The sequence below is a fragment of the Amblyomma americanum genome, chromosome 7 (assembly GCF_052857255.1).
Source record: "Amblyomma americanum isolate KBUSLIRL-KWMA chromosome 7, ASM5285725v1, whole genome shotgun sequence".
In the NCBI taxonomy this organism is placed as follows: domain Eukaryota; kingdom Metazoa; phylum Arthropoda; class Arachnida; order Ixodida; family Ixodidae; genus Amblyomma; species Amblyomma americanum.
Window position 1 is genome coordinate 48085015 of NC_135503.1, and position 17140 is coordinate 48102154.

Genomic DNA, 17140 nt, shown 5'->3' on the forward strand with positions numbered 1-17140 from the left:
TTCTTGAGTGAGTACAGTGGTAAAATAGCGTGATTTTAGGAGAGTTCGTGTCGCACCTTCCAATACTTTCGGCTAGAGCTCTCAAGAAAACCTATATGGGTTATAACATGGGTTATGCACCTCAAATAGCGACGGCTACTCTATTGATTGCAGTGAGGGATCAATAAAGGATCATCACGGTGCACAATCATCTGCATGCAGCATTAGTGAACGCGTACACATTACAAAACCAACGTGTTGTTTAACTTGCCGCCAGGGGAGAGGGGTTGGTAATACAAATCTAAAGTCCTGCAGTACGGAAAGCGCAGCTGTACCGTCTATAAACTGTATACACAGGCGATGTCAAGAGATGTTTGTTCAGCACCTGAAATAGCTGATCAAAGAGCTTATGAGCATAGGCAGGGGTGGCGCGATTGCATAATCGCCAAATTATTGCATGATAGGCGTCAGTTTGTGTAACATCGGTCACGACCTAACTGAAGCCCGCCACATTTATTTCCACAAGTTCATGTCGTTTCTTGAAATCATGAAATTTTTTAGCCAGTAGAGGAAAACTTGAAAGCTTATTTCGGATGTCCGCCGAAGGACGGAGACTTCTTCCAATTGCAGATAAACACGCGAGTGATAAATAACTCACCGCGACCCCCGGACGACGTGTCTCGACAACTTGCGGGCACAGCCTCGGAATTCTAATTTACCGTTTCACCTCTAACAGCCTCTACACACATTCAGAAACCTTCGTGACTGCGGACTTGCAGCTGAACGGCAAGGTTAAACGGGACCGTGCAGAATCTGCGGTTAGCGCGTTGGACGCGTGTCAAGTTGTGCGACATTGAAGCTTGTTTCACTGCATCCCGCGTAGATAATTACAAGCAGCAGAGCGCACTACGCGGTTGCAGGTGACCTTTCGCCAAGGGGGCGATAGGCGCGCCGCGATGCAGCATTCGACGGTTCTAGAACCTGCGACCTCTGAGAAAACAAGTTCGGCCCTCCTCAGCGGAGCGGCCTTCCCGACCTAAAGGAGCAACTCCAGCCTTCGGATTGTAGCTCTTATGCCTATCTATAGTGCGTGTTATCACATTATCATCTGACTGATAGGTGACATATATATAGCGCGTGTACATAAGCGTTACCGAGGATGCCGAGGTGGGTGTCTCCCAATGACCGTAACAATGCAAATTGGTGAAAAACATTCACAGTTCCGCCCTTTTTGCTATACCCGCCAGCGGCTCAGTGGGCCGTTCGGCTCCTCTGCTCTGGATCGCGAGTGTAAATTTCCCATTTCGATACAGTCATAGTGAAAAAAGACGAAATATGTCTGGCGCTCACGTTTCAAATCAGGACGCGAGCGGGTCGACGGTGTGCCCGTCAATATAACGTTCGCAGTTCGAGGTTGTTTGACAAGAAATTGTTAACTGCATCCTCAAACCTGTCCTGCTTTCTGTCATCCGGTTTTTAATGACTATCAGGGTAAATGCACGCTCGCAAGCACTCCTAAGTCTGCTCAGGAAAAATGCATTTTTCAAAGAATGCTAAGTGTCCGAAAGAATGCCCGTAGAAATGCAGTTATGCACGAAACCTTAAACAAGGCTGCACGTTTGGCGTCTAGGGAAACGGAGAGAATTTACCTTAAGCAAAGCACTTTCAATAACACATACGTCAGTCGCTACATCTCTTCCTGAAACGCTAGTAACCAAGAGGAGCAGGAAATGAAGCTAGTTGACAAGTTGACAACTTTCCTGGAGCTGGTTAACTAGTCTACTAACGTGCTGCTGCTGTGTGCTATCGGGACTAAACTTTTCTTGATATTTCCATTATGGAGACCACACCCGTTGACGGGACAGGTCGGATGGCACTGAATTATAAACCTCCACCATGCGGAACCATCAACGCCCTCCGTTGCCTTGCGTAACATGGAGTGGGGTCCGAGTGGCTATCAAGTGTTTCAGGTTTGCTTAGAGTTCGCGTTCACACGCCCAGCGTAGGAGCGCAGTGGCTGCAGGGAGGAGGGAAATGATGGAAGACGATGATGAAACGTGATAGCCTGAAAGGGACTCGTACGCCAGCGTGGGCCGAAGCCGCGCGAGCAGTGACAGCAGCGCGCTGGCGTTCACTGCAAGCGCCGGGGTCAAACCGCAGCAAAACAATTGCCTCGCCTGAGAAAAATGAATGCAACGAAAATGAGGAAACAATGCAGAGAGAAACCAAACAGAAGAGACAGAAAGCAAAAATCGGAAGCCGGCTTCGTGGGCGCATCCGATGGACAGAAAAATGAAAAACGAGAATGAAAAAAAAGGGGACGGAAAAAGCAGCAACAGCTGCAGCACCGGAGCGCTGCACTTGGCCGTCGGCGAAACAGACGTTGACCGCGAAGCCAGTCAAGGGAGTGAGCAAGCGGCCCTGGCTACACCGGCTGTGACGGTGTAAGAGAGGACGGTAGAAAGAGGGAGGAGAGGGGCGAATGTCGAGAGAGAGGAAAAGCACGAAGGCCAAGCCGGCGAGGAAAGAGAGAGAAGAGGAAGGAAGAGAGGGAGAGAGCACGAGGCTGCTTCTCTCCGCCGGAGCAGGGCCAGTTCCGTTAGAGGGGCCGCGCTTTGCTACCCCTCGCTGGAATGGGGTCAAGTTCGGCGCCGGTCACTTCCGCCACTCACGAGGGCGAGGGGACGACGAGGGGGAAGAAGAAGCGGCGGCGGGCCACCACGCACAAGAGCGCGCCTCGCTTCCTTCTCTCCCTTTTACAACCTGCCGCTTTTTTCGCCGCCGCAACCTGTCCGCTTAGTCGGCCTCAGCGCCAGCTCGAGGCGTAGCAAGCACCACCGCCGCGTCGCGCCACGCCAACCCGTCCGCCGGAGCACGTTGTGTCAGCGCCACTGCTCATTATTCCTTCTCCTAGCGAAACCGCTTTACGGCAACGCCAGTGCGGGAACAGCCATCCTAATCCAGTTCGGTGCACGCCAGGTTTGACTGTGTGAATTGGACGCGCCCGGTGGTCACTCACTGCGGAGACTACGCGAACGACGCCGGGTCACCGCCTCCGCTCGCCTGTGCCGTCGTGGTGTGCTCCTGCTCGACGTCAACGCGCGGTTGACAGATCTCGCTCGCTCGTCCGAGTGTGGTGGTGATGTTGATCTGCGTTGGATGCGACCGGCTCGATGTCGCGCTGAAGGCACCTGCGGACTAGTCCGACCGCACGGTTCTGCACATGTCGACGTGAAGGAAAGGCCACTCTGCAAGAGCTCTGTGACCCGGAAGGACCATTTGTGGTTCCAGCGCGAAGAGAGCGCAGACAACAGAAACAAACGTGCAAGCCAAAAGGCGTTTGGGAGGCGGCCTTCTTGAATAAGAGCACGGAAGTAGCGGAGGCTTCTGAGTGGGAAGTGAAAGTCTTCGAGAAAGCACTGTGCTCGAACACGAGGCGTGCCGGGGCTGGAGTCCTCCGCGAGGTCCGTACCAGGACAAGAACTCTTGGTCGTCAGGCATCGGCTTACCGCCAGCCACGTCCTCGGTGACCTCTGAGTACATTGAGACGCCGCCGGCGTAGGTCCCGAGCGAGGGCGGTCATCTGCTGCCGTTGCCCGTGCCCTTACGATGCCGGTCCTGCCCGCGGAGTCAGCATGAACCGCCGTCGGCTAGACACGGCTACAACCTTCAAGAAGGTCAAAAAGAAGGGTGTGCCCTTTGGCCCCCCTCTCTAACACTTCGACTGCGAATCGTAAGAATACAGTCGATCAGCCTACTGCACACGAAACGAAGAAGCAGCATGGATGTTCCGGAGACGATTCGTTGTTGAAAAAAAAAAAAGTGCGCGAAGAAAAGTGAAAGTGTGTGACCTTGATCGTCGTGCGCGTGTCTTTGCGCGCATTATTTGGATACACTGTCGAAGAACAGTTGAACGACCGCTACTACAGGCAAGCGGAAGCAGCAACTCCGTGCTGGGCACGCGAGGAGGCGCAGAGGACAGGAAAGCAGAGGTAGGTGCTGTCATGCGGCGAAGCCCGCGGCTCAGGCGTCGCTGCTGATGCGTCGGCCCGCCTTTCGCACTTTGGTTGTCTACGCTCTTTGGGGGGACTTTGGAGGCCTGTGCGGTCGCATGGGAACGCAACATCATGACAAACTCCTGCGTTTGTGGAGGTTGATCCAGAATAACCCGCGTTATTTCGAAGCGATGAGAAAATAAGCATTGTGTGCCGGGTTCCTCCGAAACTGTTATCATGAATGGTTCACAGCATCGGTGGGTTTCGTGGTTCAAGCGTCCGCCTAGTATGCAAAAGATTCAAGGGTTCAATATCCTTTGTCGCCGGGTGCCTATGCGCCGGTTTCACATCGGTAAAGTTTCTACCTAGCCTTCAATTAGGCTTCTCTAGGGTGAAATTATTGAACAATAAGTTTTGGAGCACTAAAATCAAACGATCGTCATCATGGACGGTGCTTCCCTTGCCTTATATGGCTTGAGGCTCAACCGGCATGACGGTGTATACCTTTTACGGTGACACGCAGAGAGCCGAAAGTTAAGTGCAGCGGCTTGCAGTGGTGATATTTGGTATCAGCAAATAGTCGATGGCTATGCTTATTGACGATGTCACGGTGCGTTGCTGTGCATTTGATTCAAGCCACTTCGTCATGCCACTAAACATAACGACCATAATCATGCAGGCGTCAGTATATACAGCGAAAATATTAATAATTCAAACAATTGTTATTTTATGAACACATGTTCTTAACGCTGCGTTGCCTACCCCCTCGCGCTCGTGTTACCGCGCAAGAACATATACGCAGCATCGCAGAGAATCGGATGTTTATTTCCTTTAATGACTTCATTACAAATGCGGACCAGGGCAAACAAACAATTACTGCCTGATCAGCAGTTAGCGGTAGTAATGCTGTGGCCACTTCTATGCAGCCGCTATGGTGCGAGACTAAAGAAAATGGAAGTTTCTCTCTCTCTTTTTTTTTTTGCAGTTTCGTATTATAGACGGATAAAATGAGATAAATCGCTGGTATGCCTGAAATATTGTTATTTTCACTTCAGGAAACATTCAAATGCGCTTCGTTGCTATCATTCGTATGTTAATGGCTAACGCAATATGCCGATGATGACAATGCGCGATTATTTTAATCAAGAGTTGAGTATTTGGCGCAGCTTGATTAAACTTAAAGTAAGAGGCCCATGCGGGTATAACAGGTTGTAATGGTATAAACGCACTGCATACTGCAAAAGGAATGAATATAAGCGGCCTTTCTCATTTTTTAGCAGTTTATGTACCTGTGAACGCGGGACAGACATGTTAGCATTCAATACTTGTGAGACATCGCGCCTTCCTTTAGGTTTCTGGATCACGTCTCTTGCTGGCGAGTATGGAAATTGTCGCAAACATAGTGACATGCTGCATATGCACTACACTTACAAACAACACACGATAAGAAGCTTAACAGTAATATCTCGAACTGTGCAGATCACTTGCTTACATGCAGCAGGTACTTGCTAGTGCGGCTTTAGAGACCGATTATTGAGCACTAATGCCTAAAATCAGCTACAGAATGGCAGCTCCTTGATGACTCTATACACTGTTAGAGCCAATACCAACAAGCCGAGTTCTTCGAATTGAAATCTGGTGATGGCACTGTCGATGCGTGCCAGAGGAAAATGTGTACTTTCAATGGCAACTACGATGTATTGAAAATCCCTCGTTGTCGTTGAAGCAACGACAGCAAGAAATTAGCAGGCGAAGAATCTAGAGGCCCTCCTTGTTCATTCTCACCTGCACCTAAAAAATAAAAAATGCGTACATTTAAAAAATTAAGAAAAAGAAACAGCGACCTCCCAGAATTCTGGTCAAACCGGAAGATCTCTCTGCAGCCAGCGGCGACATTTTTACCGCTCCAGACGCGTATCCCGGTAGGATAATCCTCGCGCCATCCATCACGCTCCCCTTTAAGCCTGACAAATATCTGTTTCGCCGCAGTAATAACAACCCTCGTCTCGGCACAAAAGCTCGCCTCCATCTTCGCCGCCGATGTTGTTAATCTCTTCGCCGTTCACGACACGCGATCATGATGGAGATGCTCGGAGGGCCGGCCGCCGTCCACAGTTATGTATATACGCCGCGCATGCACTGCTGACTGCAGCGCCGCTAGCCGGCAGAAAATGATACTAATAAAGAAAGAAGTGTCGCTAACACGGGCCGCTAGCCAGTTACTTTTTTGCCCGCACGTTGCTTTGATCGCGGGGCCTGCGCTAAGAGGAGTAAGAGACACCGCGTAATAAATCAACATCACCTATTCGAGAGTACATGTTGTCGTGAACTGCGCTGCGGTGGCTGCGGCGCAGCTCTCCGTGGTACGAGAGAGTGGGTTCGCGTGAGGAAAGACCAGGTATACAGGGTGTATAGACGCAAAGAGTGCACTCGGGGATGCCGGCAGTCTATGGCGCGTGTAATCAGCGTGATTGATTAGAGCCATGTGGCGTTTTATGGCATCGTTAGACGATGCTATCGCTCGCACGACTTCACACGCTACAGGAAGGGAAAGAGGGAGAGAAGTTCTCGCTAGGTGGCGCAGAATCCCATCTTCGCGCAGATATAATAAGCCGAGAAATAACCCGAAAGCCGTGTTGGCTCCCTCTCTCATGCAAAGCGGGCAGCATGTCCGGGTTCGGCATACGTGCGCTCTATAAATGCGCCTGTACACGAATTCAAGCGAGAGGGAGAGTATCTTCAGCTATCCGTGGCGATTATTTTTGTGAATAGAGTCAGGAAACGGTTTTACATAGTTTTATGATGCGGACTCTTCACGCGCGCATGAAGGCTTGTATGCTTCCCCGATTCGATTTGGGATAATAAACACTTTAATGGCTTCTCATCACACGTGTTTTGTTAGAGGCGGCGAGCTTATAATGATTTATGCAAGCGTATGCTTTGTGTAAGAATGCCTTAACGCGATGCTGGACGTGTGGGCGAAGCTATTATTTTTTAGAGTGCTGAAAAGATGTGCATTTCTGTAGACACGAGAAGCCATGCGCGGATATTTTGAGAATGCCATTTTTGTCACGTCACGTTTCTCTAACAAGTGTTGACAGTAATTATTTGTCCTCTGTCTCTAAAGAGGCGAGGCTTTGCAAAGGAAGCCTCTTGAGCAACTGCTCCTCCCACTTTCGCCACCCCTTCACCGTACGCACGCCACTACTAGCGAAGCCGGCGCAACAAAGTGGAATGGGGATCATTTCATGGACGCCCTCTGTGTCGGCGGTTGACTTCGATCACAGTTACATGCTTCGCTAATCTTTTTGTCGTTCGTTACGCTTGCTCGAAGCTCAGGTGGCTCAGCCACAAAGGTCAATCCTGGCGCTCATTTCGAGAGCTATCCTGTGGCACTTCGAGCACCTATTCCGTACGTCACACCTTCGCTTAGGTCATCTATTCTCGAGCATGGATCCTCGAGCGCAGGCAGGGATCCCACCGCGAGGTCGTATCAAATAGTCAGGAAGCCCCTGAATGCACACACACACACCTGCAAGTCCAACAGGTGCCGGCCGTGATAAGGGCGTAACCGAAAGAGTAACACATCTCCGTACCGTTCCTGTACACTTCCCGATGCCACCACACTTTTCTAGAGTTCCTCCAGGTGGCCAAAGAGCGGCATCTCTAAAAGAGAGACGCAGTTGTGCCCCTGGAACGCTAAGGGCAGCCACAGAAGCAGCAGCGCCGACTCCCGCTCTCTCGAAGGATGATGCGGTACGCGAAACGTGACGGGCCGATCCGTCCGCGAACGCATCCTTCCCTCCCTCTTTTGGAAGCGCGTCATCGTCGCACGAGAGCCCGGAAGCACGACGAGCGACGAGGCCTGCCGGCGGTCGGGCTCGCTCGCTACGGCGCGGCGCGGCCGCCGCAACAGGTTGCATGCAAGGTCGACGGCCGGGAAAACCTTTTCCCCAAGCAGCGGCCGTGGCGCCCCGTTACACGGCCTCTCTCCCTCTCCACCCTCCCTCCCCTCTCTGTTGCTCCGCTATGCCCCCCCGCTGCGCGCGGGCGAGGGGGCGAATCTCTGGCATAGCACCGCGAAAGCGCTCGTGTGTTCTTTCATTCTGTGTATTGCCGCTCGCAGAGCGGTCGTGCGTATGTGTGTGTGCTCTTCCGACTCATCAGTTCCGCCCCCTCCTCTCTTCCCCTTGTGTTTTTTGCATTCTGTACGTCTATGCACGTGTGTGCGCTACGCGCGTCAGCTTACGCAGGCAAATACGCCGCGCGAGCGCCCGCGCTATCGCTGTAAATTGGAGGCTTAGCGTGCCGAACGCATTAAAGGAAGTAACGGCCACGACTGCGCGTTGTTTATTTACCCGCATCGTATTCATTTGTGCTGTTCGTTCCTTCGTTTCTTTTAGTTTTCTTTTGAGGCCGCGTGAAGTTGCGCAACCTGTGTCTGAAGGCAGGGAAGCGAGGGTGATGGCGGGTAATTCTTAATGCGATTCATAATGTCGTCTGTCTTGCCCGGTGTTGTAGGCGGGGCGCGTAGAGGCCCAGCACGGTGTGTCCGTTATGGTGTGTATACCTACCGCCGTTATCGACTGTGGAAGCAACAACTGCCGAGGGGGCGAACCAAAGAAAGGCGATAAATTCGCGATCGGAGCCGAGAGGGCGCTCCTCCACCGAGAGGGTCCTCCACCGCCGCCGCTGCGTTCCGGATCAAAGTGCTCGCCCGACCGCCCATGTAGCTCCGGTAATTTAACGGCGTTCCCCGAATACGGTCAATGCTGATGGAACGTTGAAACAAACGTGCGGTTCTCTTTCGCCTACCGCTAAATTGCAAACCCTCAATATGTAAATTTCTCGTTCACATAGCCTCCTCCTCACGTAATACTATGGGTCGGCCCGCAATCAAAAAGGTGAATTGCCATAAGTTAGGAAGAGAAAACCTCCCTCCTCCTTCACACTTGCGCTGCTCCGTGCTTGGAAGTGCATTCACAACTATGACAGGCCAGCTAATGAACTTTATGGGAAATGCCGCGTGCGCACTTCTCCTCAAGTCTCCGTTGACACAAGCAAGACGGCAGACGATACCCTCCGGATGATCGCAGGGTGATAACGCATAGGATATTATTATTTTTGATAGTTTCATACTCCTTGTTAACATTACGGAACTGATCCTTTAGCCTTCACAACTCTTCGAACCAGTGCTCCGCCATATTGGTTTGCTCAGTGATGTCATGTAAAAAGGCCGGCTTGCGGAGTTTCGCGTACGAGATCGATTGTAGAACAGGTATTGCGACTACATCTATATTAAAAACAACACTGCAGGATAAAAACACTGCACCTAGGCTCTGTCAAAAAACCTGCGCGATGAAATAATGTTCTCTTCTTCTACATCTCGAAAAGGTGCCAACTCGTATTGCTCGAACGGCCACTCTCTTCGCGTAATGAATTTCGTCTGGCGCTTTCGTAGTCAACACTGTGTGCGAACTTCGCGGCCGGGCGAGCGATGCGCGCACGATGTAGAAATTATTACCGGTCAGCTCGGCGCGCTAAGATAAAGCAGCTCACGTCTAAGGGACCATTCTTGCCTATCGATTCTTACTATACACAGTCAAGCATATGCACGCACGAGTGGTTGCGTACTTGCTGTAATCTGCGTTTTCCTACATAACTCACTTTTCTTTCCTTGTCTGTTCGTTTGTTTGTTTCTGCGCAAGTGAAAATGAAGGGGGGGGGGGGGAGGCTATATATAGAAAGCTGGTCGTTTCCTTGGCGCATCTTTTGATGGAAGCGAGAAAAAGAAGCCGCCGGACGAGTCTTTCCCGTTCCGGCTCGTTGGCGCCGCCGCCACTGGTGATTAGCGGAGCGTCCACCAATTACCGCGGCCCGCTCGGACCCTGTTAACTCTTCCGGTTTTGCGCAGGGACGCAAGCACGGGGCAGGCTCTGCGGCGGGGAGAAGATGAGGGCCAACTTAGCGAACGAGTAATCACAATTAACAAACTTAACAAGAACCCGAGCGAGGCCGCGCGCGTAGAATGTGAAGGAAACCTTATGTTCACAAAGTTATCATGCGTGTATTAGGATTCGAACCCGGAACCAACAGTCAGACTAGAGAGAGAGAATAAACATTTATTTGGAAAAAGGAGACCGGAGCGGATTGTGGGCGGGGTCCTCAGTCCAGGACTCCAGTGGCTTCCGCCTACGCTTTGGCGATGGCGGCTATAGTGCCTCCTGGTCTTCCGGGGTGCCAGACTAGAGCAGTCAGTTTAGGCGATAGTATGCATTCAATAGGCTAACGGAAATGCACGAAAAGAACCATCCAGTGAATTCCGCATTTCTATAGTTCGCGGGAAAAGAAAAGTATTTGTAAGAATCAATTGATGTCTGTAATGGAACTAAGTTGAGCTTCTTACTGCGTCGCGTGCGTGGCGGAGAAGGATTGGAGAAGTGAATTGGTGCTTGTACAGATAAAGTGCCAAGTATAATATTGTGGAAGAGAATGATGCGGTCATGCATGCGCCTGATAGCAAGAGAGGGAAGCGATAAGATGGTGGCATGATCGAGGGCGAGAAATTTCGGTCATAACGGCGATAAATAAATCTTATTGCTTTTTTTTTTTTAACAGACCCAAGTAGTTTAAACTGTCGGTCTAAACTGTTTCAGCGGGAGGAGGGAAAAGATGATAAACTTTTCTCCTCTCTTTCTCTGTGCAGAATTACAAATGCTGAAGGGAGCTTAGGAAGCAAACCGAAGCAAAATGAAACGAATTCCAGCTTCGTATGAAGGCGGTTCCTAGCATGTCCATCCTCTTCGCAACTGGGCGTGCCGCATTTGCGCGGGGATATAGCGCCGGGCGCGGCGGTCACCCTTGCGCAAGTCGATCCACGCGAGTATGCTCACCGCCGTGATTCACAACACCGTTTCGATCACTTATTCAAGGTTCCTAAAAAGAATTGCTCAAGGTATGCGCGCCATCGGTCTTTCTGTCATGTTCGCCCACGGGTTTCAGCCCTTGTGAAGGGGGCGATATATATTAATATGCTTTCAGTTTTTCAGCATATTCCAAATGCCTAGTGGCGAAACGAAGTAGCGTACAAAGGACATCTGCGCACAAACGTTAGATAACCTTGGAAAAAAATGTTCCCAAAATAGCCCCCATCAAGGAGCGTGATTGTCCACGCATCCTTCCCTTTGTGAAGGTCTTCTTCTAGAACAGCAGTCTGGCATTTCAGTGCTGTGAAGGAGTCTTGAAAGTTCTCCACTGCCTCGAAAGCCCTCAAGAGCTGGGGATTCTGCGTGAGTCTCACTGCAGACTACTTTATACTGTGAGTGAATGTGTGTATGGAGTGTGGCACTACAATGGCCTCTGTTCTACTGTGACTGAATATGTGCATAGATGGCGACTTCTGGAGTGGACTATGATGTGAACGGTGTGGATTGATTGTGTGCATAGATGGTGACTGCGGGAGAGAATGTGTGCTATTATAAGAGACTGTGCGCTTAGCGGGGTAGATGCGGCATTGTTAATATCGAAGGGACGCTGCGGTGGAGCAATTGCCGGCAGATAAAGCAAGGCAAACCCCACCTGTAGCATTCAACACCTCAACTTAACTCAACTCAGAGACAATGCCTGTGACCCGCGACTTTGAAAATAACTGTAAATCATGAGTATCGCGAAGAATTAAACGAACAAAGAGGTGGGGGGGGGGGGGGGGATATAGCTTTACTGGCACTTTTTGATCTTGACCAGGATGTCCTGCTCTTGGACCCCTCGCTCGATCATCAGTCGAAAAAAAATGGCGTTGACTATATATGCTACCCAGCAGTCCAAGAAAAAAAAAGACGTAAAGAGAAGACAGAGCCGGCCTTTTTATATTACTTTACCACGAAGCCGCAGCATACATGTGTAGTAAAACCAAACGCAACGCAGCCGCCGATGTCCCAGCGATATCTTTCTAACGTCCCTGCGCGTAGGTAGAAGGCGTACGTGGGCATACCGCCGCAGCTGCTCTCTCGAACAGGCGTCGCAAGGTTCGCCGTCCCTGGATGTGACAAGGTGACGTTGCCGCCGCCAGCGGAGGGGGGAGGCCATGTGTGCCTCACTTCATGCGCCTCTGAAGGCCCGCGTTTTTCTTCCGGACGTCACGCGAACTTCGAGATAGAACGTGAAAGGGCACGAAATAAGGGAAGGGGAGGGGGAGGGTGACGACCGTCCCGTCCGTACAGCACTCAGAACGGCAGAAAACAACAAAATGCAATAGACTAGAAAAAGAAACAGTTCGGTGCAGCGGTCTGCGCGAGACCTGACACCCGTGACGATGCGCGTGCAGCGTTGGAAAGGGGTACGATGAAGGCGGAGGTTGTGAGGAAAGTAAAGGCCTAGAAACTGTCTACCTCTGGCTGGACACCGTGAACAGCGCAGTGAGCGAAAGGGTGAAAGGAGTGGAAGAGAGTAGATGGAGAACGAAAGAAGACTATGGGCAGTGCTGCAGTGCATGTGCGAGCGCGATTACTGCGCGCCATAAAAAGTGCAAAACAAACGTGATCTGGAGAGCGTCGGCTGTCAGTGGGGGAGGGAAGGGGCAAGTGCGGCGAAGAGGAAGCAGGAACGATTCCTCACGCTTTCTCTTTCTACGAAACAGCGGCCGCTCTCGCGCCGGTTGCCTCGAAGGCCGCGTGGGGCGTTATGCGCAGGGTTATGTATATTATATAGCACGGCGCGGTGGGGCAGCTCTCGCCGCCGCTCGGCGTGCGGCCCTGACGTCGAAAGGATTACACTATTCCAGCGAGTGCTGGGCCCGCGCAATGCAGCGCGCCTTTTTCTATCTTTTTTTTGTGTGCAGTCCCGCAGCAAGGACTTTTTTGCTGTTGTTGCGACGGTCGTCGAGTTCGGAATGAGAAAACGTGTTTTAGTGTGGGCGGATGGAATGTGTTTGTTTATTTAATTTGTTTCTTGCTCTGAGAAAAACACAACAGGTGCGAATGCTATAACAGCTGCGCAAATTCGAGCCGCTGGGGGTTGAATCATTTGAAGACGACGTCTACCGACTTAAGCACATCATACCAGTGTTATATGCCATTCCTCTGCGGGTGTTCCTGTTAGGGCATCCCTTTCTATACGATGTAGAGTTTGTTCAAGTGGAATGCGGTTAAGATAGTAAAATATCACCGCCTTACTTGTGATCACTCACATGTTACAGTACGGGCTATCGGAAGCGGTATTCTTGCGTCGAATTGCAGCTCTGTCACGCTTAAAGAAAAGAAAATTTTTAAAAATTAGCTAGAAGCCAGCCATGTGTGTTTCCGGAAGCTTCTCAGCAAGGGAATTTCGCGAGACCTACGGCTAGGTGGAATTGGTTTTGTAGTACGTTTTAATTTGTCAGCGAAGGTGCAGACCTTCTACCATGAGACAATTTCCTTAAACCGATCAAGTTTACAGCTGCAGGAACATTGATGGCAGATCAAAAAGTTGCACTCATTTAACAGGCGAACTGGTGCTGCATCTCCTCATTAGGGAAACTGTTGCTAGTTATAATAAAAAGAGAACAAGGCGCAAATCAATTTCTCCTTTGCGGTTGTACGCGTACACCCTGTTGACCTCGCGACCTGGCTCCCTTCGGCTGGTTCCTTCATCAATTAAACGAGCGCTCTCACAAAGCAAATACCTAGGTAACCCGACCTTGGCCATCTGCACGGATAACTAAATGGCTTTGGTCTCCAACACAAAGCGCCTCGAACCGCTGCTTCTCTACTTAGAGAAAAAGGCCCACTTGGAACAAAAGTGAAGCTTGCCTCAAGTTTTGTTGCCTCTGCGTCTAATTTTGATTCTTGTTACTTCCGCGTACTCCTGGAAGTTGAGAACAAGCGGCTCGGAAGTATGAACAATTGGAACACGACGGGAAGCCATAAATTGCCCAGCCCAATCATGTCGGGCGCGAGAAGGCAGCGCTTGGTGTTTTTTTTTTTTTACCTGCGGCTTCACCGCACTGCGCGCCTATAACCACCGGAAGCTTCGTCTTCCAGTAATCACTTCCGGAACTTCGGGCCAACTGCGTCCGAAGTCGAGAAGCACCCTCACTAAAAGACAGAACACGCCGACGGGCGAGCCAGGGCGAAGCCCCCGCGCCCTGTAACCGAATACGAGTGAGGGTCACGGTCGCAGGAGAAAGAGACGAGGGGGGGGGGTTGCCCCGCATAGGGCGGAAGGAAAAAGCCACTTGCTTCCCGTCGATCCTCTTACCTAGCCTCCTAGTTTTTTACCTCACTTTCCTGCCGTATCCTTTTCTTCCCTTCCTGTTTTTTCTTTACGACCGCTGATGCCGCCGTCTCGCCAGGTTAACAATCGACCGCGCCCCTCAGCACGTCACAAATTATCTCCCGCCGAACGGTCGGGATTCTGGGAACCCGGAAATTGAAGGGCAAACCGCGAAGCTCCTTTCGAGCTCGTTTCTCGCAAAATCTACGACCGGCGCATGGGACGGGGAAGACCTATAACGTGTGTGTGTGTTTCTGTTCCCTCGCTATTTCCTTCTCCCGCTAGTTCCTTTACTCTACACCCCCCGAAGCTAAGCTTTCTTTATGCGAGCGCGTTGGGCGCTATCTGCCCTGATGGGCAACGTTTCACGGTCAGCGCGATCCAATCTTGGCGTCTCTTATGCAAGGTGTGCCCGTTCGCGCAAACGCTCTCCGCTGGTGGTGAAAGAAGCCATCTGCGGTTCCTGAGAAACGACGTGTTCTCTATCGAAGACGAAAGCATAGACGCTTCTTTTTTGTGCTTGTTTGCTGTGCGTGTACGATGCGCTTTGATAGCTATCTCTCTTGCTCAGCCGACGGATAAATCAGGCTTGTTGGTGAGAGATGACGTAAGCTGTGACGAAGCGTTCTCTCGAAGTCGAACAGCTGCTTCCTCTGATGTGATTTCTTGAGAGGGTGTTCCTTTTTCGCGGAAGTCCGGTGCACCTTTAAACAAAGTTTGCGCAGTTTATCAACGTCTCTGCGTCTGTTGACGACTGCAAGAATCGGTAGCATGAATTAAAAGGACTGCTTTTGGGACAATATGTATCAATTACACCTTTGCCTTGCGAAAGAGAGATCCTCAAGTGAGCCAAAATCGTTACGAAGTTCGCTTGTGAGCTTTCACAAAATTGACCTCACAAAACGAAAGCCCATGCGCATGCAGTTAGAAACGGGACGCTATGGGGCTTCACCAGCAGGGTAGTAAAATGTGCTACCTGAAGGCACCCGAGGACTACCCAGGCGTAAGTTTTGTTCATGAATGGCCGGAGCCTCAGCTGTCGTTTGACCGGCGATCGTGAACTGGACAGCGGAAGAGCGATCCAAACTCTGACTAGCCGAACCGAATCACAAGTATCACAGGTTCCAATCGGACATCACCTTAACTAACCAAACCTTTGTGATGTAAACGGACAGCTTTGTGATTCCGGCCACACGGTAGTACAGCCGTTAAAGTTTATAAAGAACATCAAAACGGCAAAACGCGAGGAAAAAATAATAATAAAAAACCGAAGTGCTCATAAAAAATGTGAAGGATTCAATAACGTGTCTCTTACGATTTCCGGAAGCAGGAACTGGGCGTCCAGACGTAGTCGCATTGCGGCGGTGCCTAATACACAAAGCCGAACAGAAGCATGCACACAAAGAAAAAGGAAGAAAGGGAATCGGAGAGATTTTTCCTCGGGGAAAGCTGCCCTTTCACCCCAAGTTCAAGTTCGTCGACCCTGGGAGCACCCTTTGAAGGGCGTCAGTTGCGAAGCGGCACCCTCCCCAATCCTCTCCCCTGATCTTCTTTCGCTCCCGACCCGAGGAGTCATCCCGGGTGAACCTTGACCTTCGGAGTCTTCACGATCGTGGGAGAGCGGTGCCCTTTTTTGATCGGGAGGGGCGGGAGCGCAAGGGGCGCTCGGGAGCAAACGGTGCGGGCACGCGGAAGTGAAAGGCCGGGGAACGCAGACTGAGTTAGGGAAAAGAAAAAAAGAGGAACTGCAGAAAGATATGAAAAAATATATCTGAAAAATGAAGAGCGCTTAGACTCTGTACCGGATTTTTCTTGAAGGTCATGAAGCACATAACTCGAAAGTTTTGCATGCATGGGAACGAAAGTGCGGGAAATGTAATGACGCAGTTCAATGACCTTTATTGCTTGTTGCACACGTTGCACTCCTGTTCACTGTACGTCGAATTGGTCAACTTTCAAATGTTTGTAGACTATGTATTGTTCTTTGTTTACATAAATAATAAAACTTACAGGACGGTTACGACTGTGTAACGCGATTTTCAGCGATAGCTGTTTAAGCGTTTAGTTTTGGAGATATATTCCTGGCGCACTGCTGTAGTGGTCAAGTGATGCACCCCTGCACTGGCAGCCGGCTGTTCCAAACAGAGCCACCCGTAGGCTTATGCGACCCAGGTTGACCGTGACATTAAGGTCGCGTGACATGTCAGGCGACGCGAATGTCACGTGACCGTGATATTAACGCACCCACCGGTTACGCCGACGACGGCGACGAGAAAGGCAGGGACGGGCGCCTAACAGCTATCGCTGTAAATACGTTTTTAATGTGTGCGTTACAGTTCTCTTGTAAAGGGGGCACAATCCCCGTGAAGCCACTAACTGGCTTTTTGACTGTGCCCCCAGCATCAATTATGTGGAAATCAAGATTTTATTTTATTTTATTATCTTGCCCCCTTCACAGGGTAGATGCAAGAAACCCTTGGACTAGCTTGAGACAATGATACGGCCTTCATCTCTGAGTAGCCTAGCGGCAATCTTTTTAGCGTGCTGTGCCATGCTAGACGCTTGCTTTCCATGCTTAGTCGCATGCTTAGCTCGCTGCATTAGAGCCAGAGTGCCGGATATGTGTCCCCTTTATCCTTGTAGTCTGTGTTCGGAGCATTTCAAAATTGTTCCGGCCATATTGACTCTTATCCTTTCACGATACCTTTATCACCCAAGCCAGTGTGCACCGTTTATTTATTTATTTATTCAAGTACCCTCATGACCCGAACGCATTTTATTTTATTATTATGAAATTTTATGTTGAATACTGCAACCGCACTTTTGCATTCTTCGTTCCGAAGACGTCTCACTATTAGCTTTCCGTGGTATTTAATGTACATAACACATCCCCTCGACCTCACTTTTGAGTTTCGCAG

General features: G+C 50.6%; 1 protein-coding gene across 4 annotated transcripts in view; it reads left to right on the top strand.

Annotated features, from left to right (window-relative positions):
• LOC144099046 (PR domain zinc finger protein 1-like) overlaps positions 1–17140 on the top strand; it is a 167708-nt gene that overhangs the window by 13209 nt on the left and 137359 nt on the right. Inside the window, exon 1 of one of the 4 annotated variants that reach the window (XM_077632068.1) lies at positions 2561–3971. The exons of 2 other annotated variants lie outside the window; for them this stretch is intronic. Coding sequence is in view for 1 of the 2 variants with exons in the window: in XM_077632063.1 (XP_077488189.1) it covers positions 3765–3971 (207 nt within the window). In the remaining variant the exon portion in view is untranslated. Of the gene's footprint in view, positions 1–2560; positions 3972–17140 lie in introns of those variants that run through there. One more of the 4 variants, XM_077632063.1, reaches the window with a different exon arrangement.